General features: G+C 36.8%; 1 protein-coding gene and 1 pseudogene across 1 annotated transcript in view; one reads left to right on the top strand and one right to left on the bottom strand.

The window, feature by feature from the left end:
• The first annotated feature begins 402 nt into the window (after positions 1 to 402).
• The window catches only part of LOC102283639 (zinc finger protein 420), a 48147-nt gene continuing 25405 nt past the window's right edge, over positions 403 to 23144 (top strand). The window contains exons 1-5 of the mRNA XM_070386750.1: positions 403 to 669; positions 2743 to 2815; positions 5630 to 5756; positions 6059 to 6157; positions 19938 to 20961. Of these exons, the coding sequence (XP_070242851.1) occupies positions 638 to 669; positions 2743 to 2815; positions 5630 to 5756; positions 6059 to 6157; positions 19938 to 20961 (1355 nt within the window). The 5' untranslated portion in view covers positions 403 to 637. The remainder of the gene's footprint in view (positions 670 to 2742; positions 2816 to 5629; positions 5757 to 6058; positions 6158 to 19937; positions 20962 to 23144) is intronic.
• On the bottom strand, positions 10036 to 10456 carry LOC138991786 (6-pyruvoyl tetrahydrobiopterin synthase pseudogene; annotated as a pseudogene).

Raw genomic sequence — 23144 nt, 5'->3', positions numbered from 1 at the left:
TTCAACTTATCATCCGTCCATTTGCCTGTCTTTTCCTTGGTTGTCTTCAACATTTTAGTTGTAGCTATTAATATTTTAAATGGTTTGCCTACTCCAGTATCTAAATTGTCTTTGATTCTGCTTGTTTTCTGTTTTATCTCCTTGCATGTCTGGTAATCTTTAATTGTATGAGAGATATTGTGTCTAAAACAATCATGGGGGCCAAAGCCAGTCACTAACTACTTCTGTTTTCTTATTGTATAAGAAAAATTAAACTGCTTTTCAGGTCCCTATTACTAACAGACAAGTACAATTCCTAGCATACAGGAAATTTTCAGGATAATGCTGGAAATAATTTAAAACATTACATTTTTGATTAAAAGATAGCTTTATTATTTAGATGAGTGCAAAATTCTCACAAATTTTAAGCTACTTATTAGAGTGCGAGACTCTTCTCTATAGTGTTATCTTTTGACAGTGCTCTTTCCCTCTGTGTGGTTGTGTTGCAAGCATACTGTGGTCTTGGCTACAGAGATCATTGGCTTTAAAAGAGAGGAGCAGATCCTCCAGATGGAAGAATTCAGGCTGGGAGGTTACCATCTAGGGGAAAAGATGAAGAGTGTTGGGAATGTGACAAGCATTATATGAAGCTATTGAGATGAGAAGTTTCCTGCCCATTCTGCTTGACAGGTACAACACCTGAGGAAGTCCCTTTATAATCAGGGAAAGGCCAGGAGGACAGACTAGAAAAGGGGACTTAAAGTGAGGAGTATAGGAGAAGGAATTCTTTTCAAATCTTTCTGGATAACTGTTGATTCTTTAGTGTCTAGCACAGTACCTGGTACATAATAGGCTGTACAGTTGAGAAAAATACTAAGAACTTAGTAAATAATAATACTTAGGTTAAAGGAATGCTTTCAGGTTTTAAGGAAGAGGCATTTATGGATTACTTTGGTTTTCATGTCTGGAATTTGTTTACCTGTGGGGGAATGCCGTGAGTAACTAGGGGTAGTGGTAAAAGTAGCTATTAAATAATTGATACTGTGATACCATGAAATTATTTCCTGAGTGGTCAGTTTTACATGAAATTATTGACAATTGATAATCCAGGAGCTTGATGCATAGTGGAATGCTCACTGCCCTGTATACTTTTATAGTGTTCAGTTTATTACATTCTTAGAACCTATAAACAGACACAAATTTTCTTAAGCATTTAGACATCGGTCACAAATGCAGTTCGGAGAAGGCAATGGCACCCCACTCCAGTACTCTTGCCTGGAAAGTCCCATGGATGGAGGAGCCTGGTGGGCTGCAGTCCATGGGGTTGCGAAGAGTCAGACACGACTGAGCAACTTCGCTTTCACTTTTCACTTTGATGCATTGGAGAAGGAAATGGCAACCCACTCCAGTGTTCTTGCCTGGAGAATCCCAGGGATGGGGGAGCCTGGTGGGCTGCCATCTATGGGGTCGCACAGAGTTGGACATGACTGAAGCGACTTAGCAGCAGCAGCAGCACAAATTCAGTTATCTCCCTAAACAGTTTAGGCTTCTATTAGTAAAGGAAATGGACAGAATATACAGTTTTCACAAATTTTATTACTATACTTATAGTCAAAAGCTATTGTAAAGCAACAGTGATATGGATTTAGTCCGTTTCTATGTTGTTTCTGTGATTTTACTTCCTTTCTGTTGTTATGCTGATTTTAATATCTTCCCCAAATTACTATAAATTCTGTAAAATTACTTTGTTTGCTTTTTTTGGATTACAGTTTTCTTAAGTCAAGATTCATTAACCCCAAAAGATTTCTCAAACTAGACAAGATGAGAGGATCTGGTTTATCAATCAAATGTTTCTTGGTCAGGACTTGGGACCTGATTGTACAATCCAAGATCACTGAAAATCGGTTTGACCAATGTATATCCAAATTAAAATGCATATGACCAGCTTTTAGGAATTAATCATTCAGAATTCATATACAGGTAAAATGATATATTAATATGTACAAGGATATTTACTATAGCATTGTTTGTTATAGTGAAAGACAGGAAACGACCCAAATGATAATTGGCAGCAAATTGGTTGAATAAATTAAAGTGTATCCATTTAATAGAATCCAATGTAAGCTAAGAGAATTAATTATGTATCTTTGAATGTACTAGTTGGGATCTGGTCCAAGATACTTTTAAGTAAAAATAGCAATGTGTTTAACAGTGTATGGGCTTCCCTGTTGGCTCAATGGTAAAGAATCCTCCTGCCAATGCAAGAGATTCAGATTCAATCCCTGGGTCAAGAAGATCCCTTAGAGAAGGAAATGGCAACCCACTCTAATATTCCCTGGGAAATCCCATTGGCAGAGGAGGCTGGAGGGGTACAGTCCATGTGCACACAAAAGAGTCAGATATGACTTAGTGACTAAACAACAGCAACATAACAGTGTATACAATATGCTGCAATTTGTAATTTTTAAAAAGTATATCTTTGTGTGTATATGAGTATATATACAGGGCTTCCCTGGTGGCTCACCTGGTAAAGAATCTGCTTGAGTATATATACAAGCTATATTCTCTAAGCTATATCAAGTAGTCCAAATCTGTCCTGTTGTAGTCAAAGCCTGAGGTTTCTGGAGTAGGGGTAATTAGAGATTTGCCCATTCTTTTCACAAATCCCTCCAGTGTTTGTGTGAAGTAAGCAGAGGGGAAATGATCATACTGGGAGCTGTGAGGCAAGTGGCATCTTGTATAACTTCTTTCTGTCTTCTCCAGCTCTGCTTCTTTCCAAAAAAGGAGCCCAGAGAAGAACTGGTCCTTTTCTGCAAATATCAAAGCCATGGCTCAGGTGAGATGCTGTTTCTTTCTGCTCAGATAGAGTCATTTTTACGCCTAGTACATGTAAATATTTGCTTTCCTTATCATGATGCTTTTTGGTGTTTTAAAACAACAGCAGCCTTCAGACAGTTCCGTTATACACAGTGTCAAAGTTCTCTTACTCTTGCTCTAAAGAAAAGGTCTCTAATAAGCCAATTCAAAAATTGCTCTCTTGGTGGACATATTTATAGAAACATGTAAGTGGTTAGATAATCATTAAAAAAAAGGAAAGAATATCTGGTTAAAGATCTTTTATACTCTTAGATACAGGTAACTGTTCAAGGGCTAAAGGGTTAGATACCAAGTTTCTCTGAAGAAGTCTTAATCAAATTAAAATCCATTAGAAAATTGCTTACGGATTTCAGCATAAATCCTGATTTGTTCCCACATACTGTGAATTGCATAATGTAAAAACAATCTGACGGAGACTAGGTTTGGAAAAAATTTTTTTGCACTGGTTAATATGGTCCCCCTTCAGGAACCTGACCCTTATTTCCTCCTAAAACAACCCAGTGCCCTCCACAGTTCCTTCTTTTAAATAAAGTTTACAATCTCAGTTAATAAGTCTTTCACCATCTTCTGTCAGATTTGTGTCAGAAATCTTGGCAGAACAGAAATGTGTTTTCCATTAGTTAATGAATCTAATTTTCTTTGACAGTGATTGATGGGATGGAGGTGAGTAGGATAATTAGGCACCTCATAGGGAAAAGCCCTATCATTTCCACAGACCTAGATTTTCCAGGAAGAAAATTTACGGGATGGTTTTGTTTGATGTCATTCTTTTTTTTTTTTTTTTAATTTTTATTGTCTTGGCATGTGAGATCTTAGTGCCCTGACCAGGGATTGAACTTGTGCTCTCTGCGTTGGGAGCACCGAGCTTTAACCACCTGACTACCAGGGAAGTCCCTGATGTCATTCTTAATACACAGAAAGGTCTCTTAATGTATGAGCCCTTCAGGTTTGGGGGTATGACTGGTGGTTATAAAAGTCTTATGTAAAACTCTGACACCCCGCGAGATCATCCGTGATAAATAGACTTCAGTAATGCCATTGTGTGAAGCTAGATCATGCTCTGTCAATTTCCTGTAGCTTAGGAACAATGGGTATTTACATCGAGCAATGGGCAGTTTTAGGTAAAATTGGACTAACGTTGGGAAGGTCTTTAAAGATCACTTACAGCCTCAATGTCCGAAAGCAAAGGAGAAGTCATTTATTTCCATATTACAAAACATTCAGTGAAAAAAAAATGCTTATAAAAAGAATTTGTTTAACAAGAAATAACTCTTATTATATAGTTTATAATAGTGTGACATTGGAATGGATCAGTCTTGGATTATATGCAAATTTAATTTTCTAAGATAAAATATTTTTTAAAGTTATTTTGTACATGTTCACGAATAAAGTAGGGCTATTTCATTCTGGCCCCTCTACCAGTTCCATTCCCAAAGCTGCCTTCAATTCTTGAATATTGATTATCAGTTTTACTCATTATCTTTTGACTTACTGCAGAATGGAAAGGACATTATACTCATATATTGCACCCTTCATTTCCTCTGATCCTGTTATTATCTCACAATTTTTGGTTAAATTGATAGTGTACACATTGTCACAACTGCAAGTATCCCTCACTGCTGAGCCAGATCATGGCTTTATTCTGTTACAGCCTTTCATTTTTCCTGGGGTTAATTGCTTTTTCCCCTCATTTGCTTAGTTGTCCATGTATTTATATCCAAAATCTCCAAATCACTGCCACATGCAAGTCAGTATGTTTTCCGTCTGATCAAATACATCAGTTCCTTTGAACATGGAAACTTCCATCCCTGTTCCCTTTTTCACCCTGCTCCCATTTTGTCTGTTGCTCTCTAGGCTGTTTCTCAAAGACTTCCCCTTTTTTCCCTGGGATTTTCCTTCTCTGTTTTCCTGTGCTAATTTACATATTTATTGAATCTCATGTCTTCCTCTTCTCTGGTTTACTCTCTGATTTTGGTGGAGCACAACCTCTGATAGTTTCCTGAGAAATTGTGCTTGAGTCTTTTCATGTCTGGAAGCTTCTTTTTTCAGTTGTTACAACAGAATGACGATTTGGTTATGGAATTCTAGGTCAGAATTTCTTTTCTTTTGGGTGGAGGGGCGTGCCATGGCAGCCTGTGAGATTTGGTGCCCCAACCGAGGATAGAACTTGTGCTTCCTGGTTCTGGGGGGCGTTGGCAGCATGGAGTCTTAACCATTGGACTGCCAGGGAAGTCCCCAGAATTTCTTCATCAGCATGTTGAAGAATTGTTCTTACCATTTCTTATTTTTAGTGGTTTTCTTAAGAACCCCATTGCCTCTGTGATTCTTGATGGCTTTTATCCAGCCTGCTCTCCTCTGGATGCTTTTAATGTCTTCTCTTTTCCCTTATTCTGAAATTATACTCTTAGCTGTTTTGGAAAAGAAACTCACATGTATTCATAACATAGCATTTGCAAAGTGTTTGTATATACTACTTCATTGAATTGGGAAGCTCACCTTGGCTGGATTTTATACCTCCCCAGACTTAGCTGGATAACAGAAGTGCCCAACTATCCACAGGTAGTTTTGCCTGGAGGAAACAGAATGACTTGGAAGCATAGTGATTCAGTCCTGTTTGTGTGCTTACAGTCCTCCAGAGGCATCCCATTCAGTTCCACTCTGTGTGCTTGCTATTTTCAATTCTTCTTTTTTTCTTCTCTCTTTCCTTCACAAAAACACATGTTTTTATTAATCAAACCTAATTTTTAAAAATTTAACATGGTTGTTGTTCCAGGAGTCAGTGATGTTCAGTGATGTGTCCATAGACTTCTCTCAGGAGGAGTGGGAATTCCTGAATGATGATCAGAGAGATTTATACAGAGATGTGATGTTGGAGAATTACAGCAACCTGGTTTCAATGGGTAAGGACATCCATAATAATTTAGATTCTGCCCTGAGAAAGTCTACTTCCTCTGGTGTTATACTCACCTACTTTTCAAGTAACCATTTGCGTTTCTATCTACATCCTTTTCCCAGAGGAATATTTTTAATCTTGTAGAGCTAGAAAGAGGAAGCTGCACTGAGTTGTGAGGAAAGTTTCAAGTGCTCTATTATGTTTCATAAATCTGATGTATCTTCCTTTGACTCTTTCTTAGTAATGAAAGGACTGGATTTGAATTCTGGGACATTCTCAACATAAACCTCTCCTTACTTCTTTTATAAGCAGGACATTCTATTTCTAAACCAGATGTGATCTCCTTCTTGGAGCAAGGGAAGGAGCCCTGGTTGGTTGACAGAGAACTAACAAGAGACCAGTGGCCAGGTAAGTGAGGCATGACAGGTGATGACCCAATCAGTCATTGGAGAGATTGCACCTTTGAAATGCAGTCTGGGAAGCTTCCCTTAAAAACTTTAGGCCTGTTGTGCAAAAAGTAAGCCTTTTCAGCATGACCTTTCAAAGGACCTTACCTTTTCCCCTTACTTAACACACTCCGCCTGCTTGTCTCCTCTTATGCTTCTGTCCCAATTCTAATGAGCCTATGCCCTCCTCCACCTTCTCTAATAATATTTCTTTCTATGCATAATTTGAATCTACTTCCTTATCAGCTTCTCATCCTCTTTTGTACTTAGTCTTCAAAGAGCATCACTGTCTCCTCAAATACTATTTTTTTCTACATTATTAAAGACTCACTTCCTCTAGAGCTTATAAGATACAGTAGATACACTCATTGGTTCATTCATACTTTTAATGAACATTTGCTGATTTTCTAATGTGTGTGAAGTACTCTGCTAGGTACAGAAAGATTAAAAAACGAGTTAAGTGGGAATTCCCTGGCAATCCAGTGGTTAGGACTCTGCACTTCCACTGTAGGGGGCACAGGTTCAATCCTTAGTCAGGGAACTAAGATCCCTCAAGCCGCTGGCACAGCCAGAAAAAAAAATAAAGAATAAGCAGTTTCAGAGTTTATAGCTTACTGTTTATAACTCATAAAATGTAGAAGCATGAGAGAGGTTAAAATAGGGAGCTCAGCAGAAAGCGGGGGCTAAAGAGGTAGAAGAGGAGTTGATCCACATAGCTGTCATAAGAGGGAGATTTGAGCATACATGTCATTGAGTTTAGAGTGCTTAAAAAAAGAATCTGTGCTTCCATTGAGATCTTAGAGCTAACAAAGATAAAAAAAGAAAGAAAAAAAAAAAACAAGACAGCATATTCCTTCATTCAGTATATGTTTTGTGTGATTTTTAAGAAATTTTTCCAGTCAGAATGGCTGCAATCCAAAAGTCTACAAGCAATAAATGCTGGAGAGGGTGTGGAGAAAAGGGAACCCTCTTACACTGCTGGTGGGAATGCAAACTAGTACAGCCACTATGGAGAACAGTGTGGAGATTCCTTAAAAAACTGGAAATAGAACTGCCTTATGACCCAGCAATCCCACTGCTGGGCATACACACTGAGGAAACCAGAAGGGAAAGAGACACGTGTACCCCACTGTTCATCGCAGCACTGTTTATAATAGCCAGGACATGGAAGCAACCTAGATGTCCATCAGCAGATGAATGGATAAGAAAGCTGTGGTACATATACACAATGGAGTATTACTCCGCCATTAAAAAGAATACATTTGAATCAGTTCTAATGAGATGGATGAAACTGGAACCTATTATACAGAGTGAAGTAAGCCAGAAAGAAAAACACCAATACAGTATACTAACGCATATATATGGAATTTAGAAAGATGGTAACAATAACCCTGTGTACGAGACAGCAAAAGAGACACTGATATATAGATCAGTCTTGTGGACTCTGTGGGAGAGGGAGAGGGTGGGGAGATTTGGGAGAATGGCATTGAAACATGTGTAATATCATGTATGAAATGAGTCGCCAGTCCAGGTTCGATGCAGGATACTGGATGCTTGGGGCTGGTGCACTGGGATGACCCAGAGGGAGGGTATGGGGAGGGAGGAGGGAGGAGAGTTCAGGATGGGGAACACAGGTACACCTGTGGCGGATTCATTTCGATATTTGGGAAAACTAATACAATATTGTAAAGTCTAAAAAAAAAAAAAAGTTAAAATAAAAATTAAAAAAATATTTTTATTTTACATTGAAGCATAGTTGATTAACAATGTTGTGTTAGTTTCATGTGTACAGCAAAGTGATTCCATTATACATATATGTGTATCTATCTTTTTCAAATTCTTTTTCCATTTAGGTTATTACAGAATATTGAGCAGAGTTCCCTGTGCTGTATAGTAGGTCCTTGTTGGTTATCTGTTTTAAATATAGCAGGGTATACATGTCAATCCCAAACTCCCAGTCCATTGCCCCTTCCTATCCTTACCCCCTGGTAATCATAAGTCATTCTCTAAGCCTGTGAGTCTGTTTCTGTTTTGTATATAAGTTCATTTGTATCATTTTTTTTTTTTTTTAGATTCCACATATAAGCAATATTATAGGAAATTTTGTCTTTCTCTGTCTGACTTACTTCACTTGGTATGATAATCCTCAGGTCCAGCCATGATACTACAAATAGCATTATTTTGTTCTCTTTAATGGCTGAGTAATATTCCATTATATGTATGTATCATATCTTTATCCATTTATCTGTTGATAGATCAGTATATGTATATTGAATACCTATTGCATGCCCAGCACTACTCTCAACACTTGAAATTAGAGCAGTGAGTAGAATATGCAGAATGTCTATTCCCAGAGTTTACCCTCAGCTGCAGGGAGAGATACACAAATAAATGAATATATAATGGTAAGTGCTGAAAAGAGTAAGTGGAGAAGTGGAGATGCTATTTTATGTGAGAGGGTACAAGAAACTTTCCAATAAGCTGATATTGGGACAGAGACCTGAAGAAGTATAGCTGTAAATCATTGTATGTGATTACTAGGAAGAACATTCCAGAGGAAGCCAAACATTGAAGGGCCTCAGGCAGGTATGCATTGGCTGTGTGTGGGGAGCAGCCAGGAGGCTGGTGCTTCTTCTCCCCCAGTTGTTATTCAAGTATTTTCAAATGCAAGATCTCTTGTCACTTCACCCTTACATAACCTCAATATGTAATTCTAAAAAACATGGACGTTGTCTCCCTTACATAACTTGACTGCTTTATCATCCCCAATAACTTTTACACTGATTTCTTGGTACATTGGATTGTTTCAGTGTCATTTGACTGAGTACTAGTGAGAGGGGACATTTTCACCTTCATGGTGCTACTGTCTTTAACATGTTCACTACTATATTTTACACTTTTTATCTATTACTTCTCTAATTCTCCTCAGTCAATTTTTATGGACTTTATAAAATAAAAACATTATATACCCATTTCCATGGGGTGTTTTGTACTTCATAAATTTCAATTTGGATTGGCATCTTTTAAACAAATATTTATTTATTTATTTGGCTGCATCCAGTCTTAATCGCTGCACTCAGAATCTTGTTGCATCCTGTGGAATCTTCCATTGTAGCACACCAGCTCAGTAGTTCTGGCATGTGGGCTTAGTTGCTCTGTGGCATGTGGGATCTTAGCTCCCCAACCAGGGATCAAACCTGACTTCCCATGTACTGCAAGGCGGATGTTTAACCCCTGGACCGTCAGGGAAATCCCTGGATTGGCATCTTTAAGTGTATGCTTTAATGTGTTTGCACTCATCTCTTTTGTGGTTATTACAGTTTCTGATTTTAGAAAATTAACTGACCTCTACAAATTTCATAGATATCTTGTTCTTTTAAAAAAGTTATTTTGCTATATTTTAAAATAATTTTATTTATTTATTTATTTTTGGCTATGCTGGGTCATCATTGCTGCTCGGGCTTTTCTCCAGTTGTGGCTAGCGGGGGCTACCCACTGGTTGCGGTGCTCAGGCCTCTCATTGCAGTGGCTTTTCTTGTAGAGCACAGGCTCCAGGGCTTGCAGGTTTCAGTGGTTGTGGCACACAGGCTTCGTTGCTCTGCAGCATTGTGGGCTCTTCCAGGATCAGGGATCAGACCTGTGTCTCCTGCTGTGGCAGACATTCTTTACCACTGAGCCACCAGGGAAGCCTCTCTGCTGTCTTTTTTTTTTTTTTTGCTGAAGTGATTTTAATCTATAGATGAAAGACTCTTTAAATGATACTCAGAATACATTACAAACTTGGTTTTAAATTAGATTTGAGTCTAGAAGAGGACTCACAATGATTCCAGAACACAATGTGGAAGTGCAACAGTTAGGTGATGACTTCTTAATTGTTCAAGGGGATAAAGATCTTCAAATATGGATGGAAATTAATCTCTAAGAGTTATTCTCCTTTATAGACTACAATATTATTGTCGGTTTCATATACTTTTACTTTATAAAGAACTCCCACAGGAAGCAGATATATACGGCTACATTTTCTGTTGTGCTTACAATGTCTGCAAAATACGACACATCTAGATCCAGATCCTTAAGATCAAGGAGCTTCATAATCGCCTCCTTTATAATTGTGCCCATGGCCGTTTGGGTTGTTGCACTTCCCAAATAATTTCAAGTTTTCTTCATTACTAAGAGATTTGCGGTGGAGGCGGTGGGTCGCGCTGAAGGAGAGGAGGCGCTACACGCGCCCGCCGGCGAGGGCCCCACCCTGCCCGTTCATGGCGTCCTCACCCCTCGGCCCGCCGCCAGCCTGGATGGGCAGAGCCCCCTCTGCTGTTTTTAATAACATCTAAATCCATTTTAAAGTTCTTTTACAATAAACTATAAATTGAGAGTCCAACTCAATCCCCTCTGTCCTGCCCCTAATGGCTTATTTTAGCACCATTTATTCAACAGCTGCTTATGTCATCGTTGTTTTATCTGCCTGTTCGTTGGAAGTTCTGGTTTATGTTAATACTTTGTATTTCAGGGCCTCTTTCTATTTCTTTGCTCCAACTATACACTTGTACCTTCAGAGATAGATATGCCTAGCAGACAGTTTAATATATTTTAATTCTTTTTATTGAAAATTATCTTAAATACAGAAAGGTAACAAACCATAGGTAGACATTCAGTTATAAAATGAATTCACATGGAAACATCACTCAGATTTTAAGAACTTACAACACTGTCAGCACATCTGTCTATGTCCATAGTATGTGTCCCTTTTTGCTTTTACCAAGTAAGAGAGCCACCACAACAATATAGTTCCGTTTTGAGTTTGAATTTTATATACATAGAATCGTACTATATATACGTTTGTTTGTTTGTTTTTTTCGTTTGTTGTTTTTTATTAATAATTTTGCTGTTAAGATTCATACATACATATTATTTCTTATAGTCAGAGTTGATTTATTCAATTATACCAATATACTACAGTTTATTTTTCAGTTCTACTTAGGGAGTTAGGTTGTTTCCACTTTTTGACAGTTAAAAATTGCTACTATGAACATTTTCTATGTGATTTGAATAGAAGAGAAATGAATGGATCACATGGCATCATATCTTTAGTTGTCCAGTTTTCAACTTTTTTTTTAAGTTCTCAGGTTTGGTTTGGTTTTAATACTCTTACTTATTTTTGCCTGTGCTGGGTCTTCATTGCTTTGTGCAGGCTTTCTCCAGTTGTGGTGAGCAAGGGCTACTTTTCATTGTGTTATGTGGGCTTCTCATTGCAGTGGCTTCTAGAAAGCATGGGCTTAAGTAGCTGCAGCTCCTGGGCCCTTGGAGTGCAGGCTCAGTAGTTGTGACGCATGGCCTTAGCTTTTCTGCAGCATGTGGAATCTTCCTGACCAGGGATTAAACCCATGTCCCCTGCATTGGCAGGTGGATTCCTATCCACTGTGCCGCCAGAGAAGTTCTCCACTTTTCTTTAATGCCTATACTAGATTACAATCCACCAGCAGTATATAGGAGCTCCCATTGTTGCATATGCTTCCTAATGTATTGTCAAACTTTGATTTTTATCAATTGCTAAACATATATAGTGATACTTCAGTGTGGTTTTAGTTTGCATTTCCCTTTTTACTGATGAGCTTGAAGACATTTTCATATCATTATTGGTTTTTTAAAAATTCTTCTTTAGCTAATTGCCTGTTCAAGTCTTTCTTACCTGTTTTTCTGTTGGATTGCCTGTGTTTTTAATGATGTGTAAGAGTTCTTTATATATTTTGCTTATTGAGTATATTCCATGTTCTAAAAATTGCTAATGTTTTCTTCCACTCTGAGTTATCTTTTAGTGCTCTTTATGGTTTCTCTTTGTGAACAAAAGTTCTTAATTTTGATCAGATTTATCAGTCTTCTGTTTTGGGCTTCACACTTATTTGGTCTTATGTAGGAAATTCTTCCTTGGCCTATTTCTGAATCTGATTTATAATATATAAACAGAATCACACTATCTGTACTTTTTGTTCCACCTAAGAAAATTTTTTTATTGTGAAGATACTCTTTTATGTTTTCTTCTTGATGTCTGATTGTTTTTCCTTTATAAACTTTTCCTCTAAGGGGCTAAATTTTTACTGTAATACATTCAGGTGTGGTTACCTTTATTTCTCCATATTTTGTTTCTGGTTGTATTTTTAAATCCAAGAATTTATCTTTTTCTGGTGAGAGGAAATCCTTGGCAGTCATCTCTTTAAACATTTCCTTGCTACCATTTCCTCTTTTCTCTCTTGAGCTCCTATTAAACAGACAATAAGACATCTGGATCACCTCTGATGTTTTAAATTCTTCATCTCTTTTTCTATTTGTGCTGCCTTTAATTCCTTAATTTGATACTACCCTACATAAGATAGATAACCAACAAGGACCCACTGTATAGTGCAGGGAATTCTTCTCAGTATTATGTGACAACCTATATAAGAAAAGAATCTAAAAAAAAAAAAAAGAAAAGAATCTAAAAAAGAATGAATAGATGTATACATACATCTATGTATACATTTTGCTGAGTCACTTTGTTGTACACCTGAAATTAACACAACATTGTAAATCAACTATACTCCAATAAAATCAAAATGTAAAAAGATGCAAAGATGAGAGCAAAAAAAAAAAATTTGTATCAATTTGTATTGATTCATCAATATATTCTTCAGTTATGATGACCTTTTGACTCTTCAACTTATCCACTAAGTTTTTTATTTAAAAAAAATAGTTATTTATATAGTACATGTACAACAGGATATATATATCACATAATTAACATAAAATTCTAAGATAATAATATGTACATACCTAAATTTGCATATGTAAGATATTGGCTAGGAAGTATGCCTAAGAATATAAAGGAAGTATGCCTAAGAATATAATTGCTGGGTCTTGGCTTACTCTTTTTTTTTTTTTTTAAGTTCTATTAATTGTCACTTCACTTTGAACACTTTAGGGGAAGAGTTACAGTGAATGGCATTTTTTTTCAGAGCTTATAGTCAGGTTTATTTTTTTTTTTAACTTTTTTTTATTTGGAGGATAACTGCTTTACAAATATACAACGGGCAAAGGACTGTCTTTAATAAGTACTGTTGAAAAAACTGGACTACTGTGTTACACCTTACTCAGAAATAGCTTAATGTGGATTAAAGACTTGAATATGAGACCTGAAGCCATAAAACTTCTAGAAAACAGAAGGAAAGCTCCTTGACATCAGTGTTGTAGTTTTTGGATACGACACCAAAGCCAAGACAACAAAAGCAAAAATAAATAGGATGACATCAAACTAAAAATCTGTATGGAAAAGGAAGCAATAAGCAAAATGAAAAGGCAGCCTACTGAATGAGAGAAAATATTTGCAAATCATGTATCAAACAAGGAGTTAATATCTAAAATATATATATAGAATCCTAACTCAATAGCAAAAAAAGAAAAAAAAAACATACATTTAAGGAAATGTAGGGCTTCCCTGGTGGTGAAGGTTAAGAATCTGCCTTGCAGTGTAAGCGACACCAGTTAGATCCATGGTCCAGGAAGATCCCACATGCCTCAGGACAACTGAGCCCATGTGCCACAACTGATAAGCCTGCACTCTGGAGACCATGAGCCTGTGTGCTGCAACAGGAGAAGCCACCGCAGTGAGAAGCCCTCACTCCGCAACTAGAGAAAGCTCATAAGCAACAACAAAGAGCCAACACAGCTAAAAATAAGTATAATGAAAAATAAAATGAATAAATAATAAAATAAATAAAAATAAATAAAATGAAAATTTTACAACTGAAAAATACAGTGGCCTAAAATTTTGAAACTTACTGGATAGACTCACCAGGAGAATGGAGATAACAAAGGAAAATTAGTGAACTTGAAGAAAGACCAAAAGAAGTTATGCAATATGAGTAACAGAAAAAAAGATCAAAAACTTAAAAAGAATGACTCAAGGGGAATTGCTTGGCAATCCAGTAGTTGGTTGGGATTAGGTGCTCTCATTGCTGAGGGCCGAGGTTCAATCCCTGGTTAGGGAGCTACCATTCCACAAGCAGCACAGTGCTGCCAGAAAAAAAGGAAAAAGAATGACTCAGGGACATGTGGGATTCATAGTTATATCATTGAAGTCCCAAAAGGACCATAGAAAATGAAAGAATCGTAAAAATAATGCATTACTTTTAGGGAAACAATGAGTGGAACAACTGGATTTCTCTTCATAAACCATGGACATCGGCAAAAGTGCAACAGTATTTTGTTGGTAAAGAACTGTCAACCCAGAATTCCATAGCCAGCAAAAACCTTTCAGGAATGAAAGAAAAATTAAGAAAAGGAATGTTGCAGGTGTACAGGGAAACTGGAACTCTGGCCTAGCATCCATGTGGGACTCGGAGATAATGAGAGAGAGTCCGTACCTTGTCTCAAAGGAGTGAGCACTTATTAAGTCTAGGAGACAGCTGTCATATGAGAACACAGACGTAATGCTGCCTGATAATCTGGTCCTTCAAGGAAAGCCAGAAATCCAGATTTCTGTATTTAATCTGATAACATCAACACTGGTAACTCATTTAAAACTTTAGAGAACTGTTGGGGCAATACCAAACACAAACACGTGAGTAGGATACAACCTGATTCATTGGGTTATTACTTATATGGAGTTTTCTTTTTCTTTGAACCTCAGAAATTCTACCAAGATACATCTAGTTAAAACTCTTTCCTCCTATATCCTGCTCAGCGCAGAAAGGAACCATCTGATTACTAAGTTTTCTTCAACTCTGGCAATCTGTCTTAACTGTTGTTTTTGCATCATCACCATATTCTCCTTCTAGAACTCATATCTTACATTTATTTTATTTTCTATATAATTTTCTTACCCCATGACCCTATCATCTTTTTTTTTTCTTTCAGTTACCATGTCTATCCTTTCTCTTCTGAAAATCTTTTTTTCAAGAGTTCATTCTAGTTTTAGTAATGATTGACTTTTCACTGGGGAATTTGAAGATTTGTCTTACTTTAAACCCTCTTCCCTTATTCTCCATACATAGTATATCACAATTTAATTATTCAGTTTGCTTAGAAACTATGTAAATTTTTTGTTGACAAGCTCTGTAGTCACATTTCACTCCTTGTACAACTTTTCTTTTCCATGAAGTTAAACTGTCTTAAGTGAGAACTGGTTAGTTTTCTGTTTATCTGTCAGTAATCTCTTTTCAGACATATCAGGTAGCTATGGTTTGTTTTTTAACTGAGACATCCCTCCTCTAATCCTCTGTTCTTCTTCCCCAGGTGTGATGTAACACAGATTTTAGAGTTTCCCTTTATTGTCATCCAGTGGATTCCCTTAGGATCATCCCATTGATTCCCTTAACTCCTCCCCTTTGAATTCATTTTGATTCTCTTCTGTATTTGCATACCTTGGATTCTTGTCTATACCTAGTCTGTTGGATCTCCTGCCTTCCTTTTTCTTGATTTGGTTTTACTATTTTTTTTTAAGATTTATTTTATTTTTTGACTGTAGTAGTTCTTTGTTCCTGTGCACAGGCTTTTTCTGGTTGCTAAGAGTGGGGGCTACTCTTCGTTGCGGTGCAGGGACTTCTCATTGCAGTGGCTTCTCTTGTTGTAGAGCGCAGGTTCTAGTGGACAGGCTTCAGTAACTGCAGCACGTGGGCTCAGTAGTTGCAGTGCACTGGCTTAATTGCTCTGGGACATGTGGGATCTTCCCAAACCAGGGATCTAACCTGTGTCCCTTGCATTGCAAGGCAGTTTCTTAACCACTAGACCACCAGAGAAGCCCTGTTTTCTTACTATTCTGAAGCAGAAAGCAACCAAGGAAAGAATGCAAAAGAAGTAAATAGAAAGTATATTTTCTGAATCCCTGCATGAATAAAAATGTTTTCATTTCACCCTCATTATTTGATCGATAATTTGACTAGAAATATCAATTTAGGTTGAACAAGTGACTTCAACTTTTTGAAGGCATTGCTCCAAGGATTTCTAAAATCTTCTAGTATCTGGTGTTATTGAGAAGTCCAAAACCAATTCAGGTTCTTAATTCTTTTAAGTGGTGTATTTAAATTCTTTGGAAGCTTTTTGCATTTATTATTTATTTGTGATGTTCTAATATTGCGTGTTGAGGTTATCATACTGATTTTTTTTTTTTTTTTCATTTGGCTAGATACTCACTCATTCTGGAACTAAAACTCTGTGTAATTTTCTACTATTATTTTGTTGAAGGTTTGTTCCCTATTGTTTTCTCTTTTCCTCTATTTGATAGATCACTTTTTAGGTCCAGTGCTTGCCACCATGTCTGACACATAATACAAACTCATTAAATTTTTTGAATGATTGAACACTCATAATTCAGATCTTAAATTTCTTGTGCTACCCCTATAATTTTTTTTTTAATTGAAGTACAGTTGATTCACAATGTTGTGTTAGTTTCTGGTAAACAGTGAAGTGACTCAGTTATACATATATATACACATATTTTTTTTCATATTCTTGTCATTATGCTTTACTACAGGATATTGAATATAGTCCCCTAGGCTATACCTTGCTGTTTATCTCCTTTATATATAGTAGTTTGTATCTGCTCTTTCCCCCCACCCTCAGTTTCCATCTCTTTTTTTTTTTTTTTTCCCTTTTTTTTTCCCATCTCTTTTTTTATGTTATACTTTCTGTGAGGTTTTATTAAGTTCTCATCTTTGTATTTTTATAAAATACAAAGAAAGAAATTCTTCTTTCAGTATTTCTTTTCCTAGCATCACTCTCTTATGGGATTGTCATATAATATTATTTTTAGAAGCATAGGTTTTCTGAATTTTGGCATTTTTTTCCCCTTTGTTGTCTCTCCTGAGTTCTTATTTTCTGTTTATTTTAAGCTCTGATGTTCAATATTTTCCTGAAATAGCTAGTGACTCAAGGCCTATTTGGGCTTCCCTGGTGGCTCACTTGCCAATGCAAGAGATGCAGGTTTGATCCCTGGATCAGGAAGATCCCCTGGAAAGGAAATGCCAACCCACTCCAGTATTCTTTCCTGGAGAATCCTATGGATAGAAGAGCCTGGTGGGCTACAAATAGTCTACAGGGTCGCATAGAGTCGGACACAACTTAGCAACTAAACAACAACGTAATTTGATCAGAGGATCATAGGAGGCCTTTAAGTAGAGATTTGGAAAGTATGACCTTTAAGTAGAGATTTGAAAAATGAATAATAGTTATCAAGGCCAAGAGTAAAAGAAAATACCTCTAAACATAAGAAAAAGGACCTAGAAAGGTCTAAATAGAGACTAATAGCTAGGGGCACTCGAAGAACTACTAAATAGGGCCAGTGTGAATGAAGCTTAAAAACCAAAATGAAACATAGGGTGAGTGAGATTTGGTTGAAAGGCAGGCAGGAGCCAGATTATTCAAAGCTTTGTAAACCATATTCAGGAGTTTGGCTTTTATTGTGAGAGCAATGTAACCATCAAAGAATTTTAAGCAGAACAGTGGCAGGATAATGCTATTCTAGTGACATGGATTCAAGATTACAAAATCAGAATTACAAAGCTCAAGTTGGGGGAAGTAGGTAAGAGGCTATTTCAAGAAAGAGCTATTTCATATTACATGTTATATTGTATATAAAGGGAAGAGTTTAGGATATACATGGGGCAAAATTAGACAGTATTTGCTAAATAATTACATGAGAGGAAGAAGATGGTGCTAGAATGATCTTTACTTTTTTGACTTGAAATTTTCTCTCTGGATCAATAGTGTGGTCTTCAAAACATTTCACTTGCCAACATCTCCATTTTTGTATGAAAATCCTTCCATAATATTACCTCCTAAATGCTAAATATGTATTTTACACCAAATATTTTTTCATATAGTATTCCTAGTCCTCAAAATGATCATAAGAGTTAGTTATTTCTATCATATAGACAGACTATTGGGGGCTCAGAAAGATGAACTAATGTCTCCAAGAAAACACAGTGGGTAATTAACTGAGTCTGAGTTCAGAATTCATCTTATACCTCTATTCTTTCAATAGCAATACACTGCCTCCCATTATATTCTTTTCCCTTATCTTTGAACCTACAAATACCCTTCCTGTCAGTTGGTCATCACGACTAAGTGCTTGTGCACTTGTTAAGTCCTCTCCTTTTTTTCCCACAGTTCAGAATCACAGAATTCCAAGGCATAGTACTGTCATCAGACCCCCAACATATACCATGTCCAGCTACAAAAATATCTTCCCTATAGTATATATGAACTCATATATACTCATATAGTATAATGAACTCATGCTAGGTTCATTCAATACTTGACTTTTCTTAAGGTATTCTCCTGTCTGGATTGGTACCTTCTATTTCCCTATCATTGATTAAAAAGAGAAACTAAGGCTCTAGTTACTTAATCTAGAATTTTTCAGTGATGGTAGAAGTGTCTTATGTTTCTGATTTCCAGTATGGTAGACACTAGACACATTTGGCTATTGAACACTTCATATGTGGGTAGTGCCATGGAGGAACTGAATTAGAATTTTTAATTTTAATTATATTAAATTTAAATAGACATGTGCTAGTGGCTACTGCAGTGGACAACACAGAACTAAGCAGGGTCTGGCAAACTTTTTCTTAAAGGGCTAGGTAGTAAATATTTTAGATTTGCAGTCAATATGGTCTCTGTTGCAACCAGAACTCATAAACAGTCATAGATAATACATAAATAAGTGTGACTGTGTTCCAGTTAGAAAATTTATTGCAGGGCTGAAGTCCATAGTTTGCCAGCCCCTGGACATTTTTCCTTAGACATGTTCATTTAATCCTGACAACAGGACTTCCCTGGTGGTCCAGTGATTAAGCCTAGAGTTCCATCCTTGGGCGGGAATTTAGGATCCCACATGCCATGCAGTGTGGCCAAAAAAAAAAATATATATATATATATGCTGACAGCAACTCTATTAAGTAGATATGATCCCACTCCAGTATTCTTGGTAGGAAGCTCCATGTTCAGAGGAGCCTGGCAGGCTACAGTCCCTGGGGTCGCAAGAGTTGGACTCGACTGAGCGACTGAACAGCAACATGGATGTGTGTTCTTTTAATCTCTGGCTGTAATCTTACTCACTCAACCTAAGCTGCTGGCCATTATTCTTAACACTCTTTTGAGTGATAAGGCAACAGTCTCTGATCCAAGCATACAGAGGCAGGAAGAATAGAGAAGTAGAATGATGAGGCAGTTTTGTTATTTTTGTGGTAACTTTATAGCCTTTTAAAGTTATATACTGTATTCTTAAACATCTCCCTGCAAAAGACTGACCTATATAACAATCTAAATGTGACTGAATTTTTCGTCTACTACAAAGTGGGAGAGAATTCCCTTTGTAAAACTATGAATCCAAATAAATGACTGTTTACCAAAAAAAAAATAGGCATGATCATTTCCTTTGCTTTACAGTTCATGCTGTGGGATGTTCTTATATGCGTGTTTGTGTATGCTGTGAGATTTTGTGTGTGTGTATGTATGATTAGAGTCATCCTGTAACAAGGAAGTTTAAGGCATCTCTGTATTTAGAAACCTCCCCTAAATAATTCTGATATATAGCAACATTTAGAAACCACAGACTTACTTCCTACCTTTATCTTAGTATGTCATCTCTCCTCACTCTTCTTTTCTCATCCAGGTTTAAAAAATTCAGTTTAGTTTCTTTCATTTTAATTGAAGTTTTTATTTCTCCAAACAAGGAAAATGTGAGTGATTGCTTTCATATTTTCTTTCAGTCCTGGAGTCAAGATGTGAGACCAAGAAATTATTTCTGAAGAAGGAAATTTATGAAATAGAGTCAGCCCAGTGGGAGTTAATGGACAGACTTACAAGACACGACCTTCAGTGCTCCAGTTTCAGAGATGAATGGGAATGTAATGGCCAGTTTGAGAAACAACATGGCTCTCAGGAGGGACATTTCAGTCAACTGATATTCACCCATGAAGGCATGCCTACTTTTAGTCAACATCCATCCTTTACATTACAGCAAATCATGAATAATAATAAAGAGAAATACTGTGCAACTAAGGAATATAGGAAAACCTTCAGACATGACTCACAGCTTACCACACATCAGATCATCCATACTGTTGAGAAACCCTATGAGTGTAAGGAATGTGGAAAGGCCTTTAGACATCCTTCAAGACTCAGTCATCATCAGAAAATTCATTCTGGTAAGAAACCGTTTGAATGTAAGGAATGTGGAAAAACCTTTATTTGTGGCTCAGACCTCACCCGACATCACAGAATTCACACTGGTGAGAAACCCTATGAATGTAAGGAGTGCGGGAAGGCCTTCAGCAGTGGCTCCAACTTCGCTCGACATCAGAGAATTCACACTGGTGAGAAGCCCTATGAATGTAAAGAATGTGGGAAGGCCTTCAGCAGTGGCTCAAACTTTACTCAGCATCAGAGAATTCATACAGGGGAGAAACCCTATGAATGTAAGATATGTGGGAATGCCTTTAGTCAAAGCTCGCAACTTATTAAACATCAGAGAATCCACACGGGTGAGAAACCCTATGAATGTAAGGAATGTGAAAAGGCTTTTCGTTCTGGCTCAGACCTTACTCGACATCAGAGAATTCATACTGGTGAGAAGCCCTATGAATGTAAGATATGTGGGAAAGCCTATTCTCAGAGTTCACAACTTACTAGTCATCATAGAATTCATACTAGTGAGAAGGCCTATGAATATAGGGAATGTGCAAAGACCTTTAATTATGACTCACAACTGGTTCAACATCAAAATTTGTACTGGTGATAAAACACAGAATATACAAAATGTGTGTGAAGGCTTCTGTTTACAGCTCAAAACTATTTAACATCAACTACTCAACAAAAGAGAATTCATCTTAATATTAATCCCTCTAAATAGAATAAGATAGAAACATCTTATTTGTTGACTACAGCTTGTTCAGCCCAAGAAAAATCATGTAGGAGAAATACCCTATGAGTAGAATACATTTTGGAAGCCCTTTTAATAAAATCTACTTCTCAGTCTAGTAAATATTCAAAATGACAAGAGCACTTTGTGCATCTTTCTAACCTTATCTTAAACATCAGAGAATACATACAGAGATGTGATCCTGTAATTTTCATATTCCCCCCATTTTCCCTATAATTGTTACATTCTCAATCTTTTAATCCATTAATATTTACGTTTACAGCATAGTTGGTAAAATACCTTTTATTTTTAAGATACTTTTAATACCCAAGAGAAATGACCTCCTTATTTTTGAAGATGGCTTACTCTTTTTACTCTTCACAAAACTTAGACTTTTCTTGTAAAACATTCATGAATGACTTATCACCCAGTAAATGGAGATCCTTTACTATCCTTTTGCTGTTTCCTTGTGTTGCTATAATATCATTTCATCAAGTCCCTATTGATAGACATTGTCATTTCCTCCAGTTTTTGCCATTAATACACAGTGCCCTGGTGTGCATTCTCCCTAGACATATTTTTGTATCATGTCTTATTTTAATTGCTGAAATAATGCATCTATATTTTCCCTATAATAGATTAAAACATTACAAATAAGACCTTTGACCACTATCCTTGTTCCCATATTGCTTCCTAAAGGATAGTCTTTATTTGTTTAGTATTTATTCTTCCTGAGCATTTTCCTATGTTTCTATACATATATTTCTTGGTAGAAATGATAAAAATGGGGATAATTATAATACCTACCTCAGAATTCTGTGTGAGGATCAAATAAAGACACACAAAGTGCTTAGAATTGTGCCTGTCCTGTAATATAGACTGTTTGTTGTTAATTGTATTCATCATTATCACTTTACTAGTATTATATGTTGAAAAGCAACTGTTTCTACAGACCATACTCAACATCAGACAGGATATATAATTGAAGACCTATTGAGGGTCATGAATTAAGAAATTTTCTATCATTTACTTCCTGTGGAACATGAATTAATCCTGGGTGTTGGTGCAGAAAGTAACATGTGTAATGAGTAGCAAAGGCTGTGTATTCAGACTGGTATCCTTTCTACTACATTATAAAATACCTAATGTAAAGACAGACAATAATATAGACAAACATTGCTGACACTAGTGAAAAAGTGTGAAAAGACAAACAGCCCTATGTTTGAAAATAGATATGCATACATATAAAGAGAAGCTTTACAGTTACCAATTTTAAATGTTATACTGAATACAGTGCTTCCAATACATTTGAAAACCTAAACAAAACTTTTTACAAAAATAAAAATTATCAGTATTGACACAGAGAATTAGAACTCTTGGGAAACTCTTATAAAAAGATAAGAGGGGAAATTTAGTGTGAGTTATAGTAGCTTCCCTGGTGGCTCAGTGGTGAAGAATCTGCGTGTAGTGCAGGAGACGAAGGTTCCGCCCCTGGGTTGAGAAGATCCCTTGGAGAAGGAAAAGGCAACCCACTCTGGTATCCTTGCCTGGGAAATCCATGGACAGAGGAGTCTGGCAGGCTACAGTCTGTGGTTTCACAAAGAGCTGGACACGACTGAGCAACTAAACAACAGCATAGTAGCCATTACTAAGGAATCATCAAACCCAGTTTCTTTCCAGGCACAACTTTTTGTAAAAAAATGGGGGTATAAATGACATCAATATTACATTAGTTTCAGGTGTACAACATAGTGCTCTGATGTTTGTATATATTGGGAAAAGTGTGTTAGTTGCTCAGACATGTCCTACTCTTTGCAATCCCATGGGCTATAGGCCTCCAGACTCCTCTATCCATATGATTCCCCAGGCAAGAATACTGGAATGACTAACTATTCCCTTTTCCAGGGGATCTTCCCGACCCAGAGATCGAACCTTCATCTCACACGTTGCAGGCGGATTCTTTACTGTCTGAGCCACCAGGGAAGCCTATATATTGGAAAATGACCACCATAATAAGTTTAGTTAATATCAATCACCATCCATACTTACAGAATGT

Source organism: Bos mutus, chromosome 18 (genome assembly GCF_027580195.1).
Source record: "Bos mutus isolate GX-2022 chromosome 18, NWIPB_WYAK_1.1, whole genome shotgun sequence".
NCBI classification, from domain to species: domain Eukaryota; kingdom Metazoa; phylum Chordata; class Mammalia; order Artiodactyla; family Bovidae; genus Bos; species Bos mutus.
The sequence above is the reverse complement of the archived record's forward strand: the minus strand, read 5'-3'. Positions and strand labels throughout refer to the sequence as shown.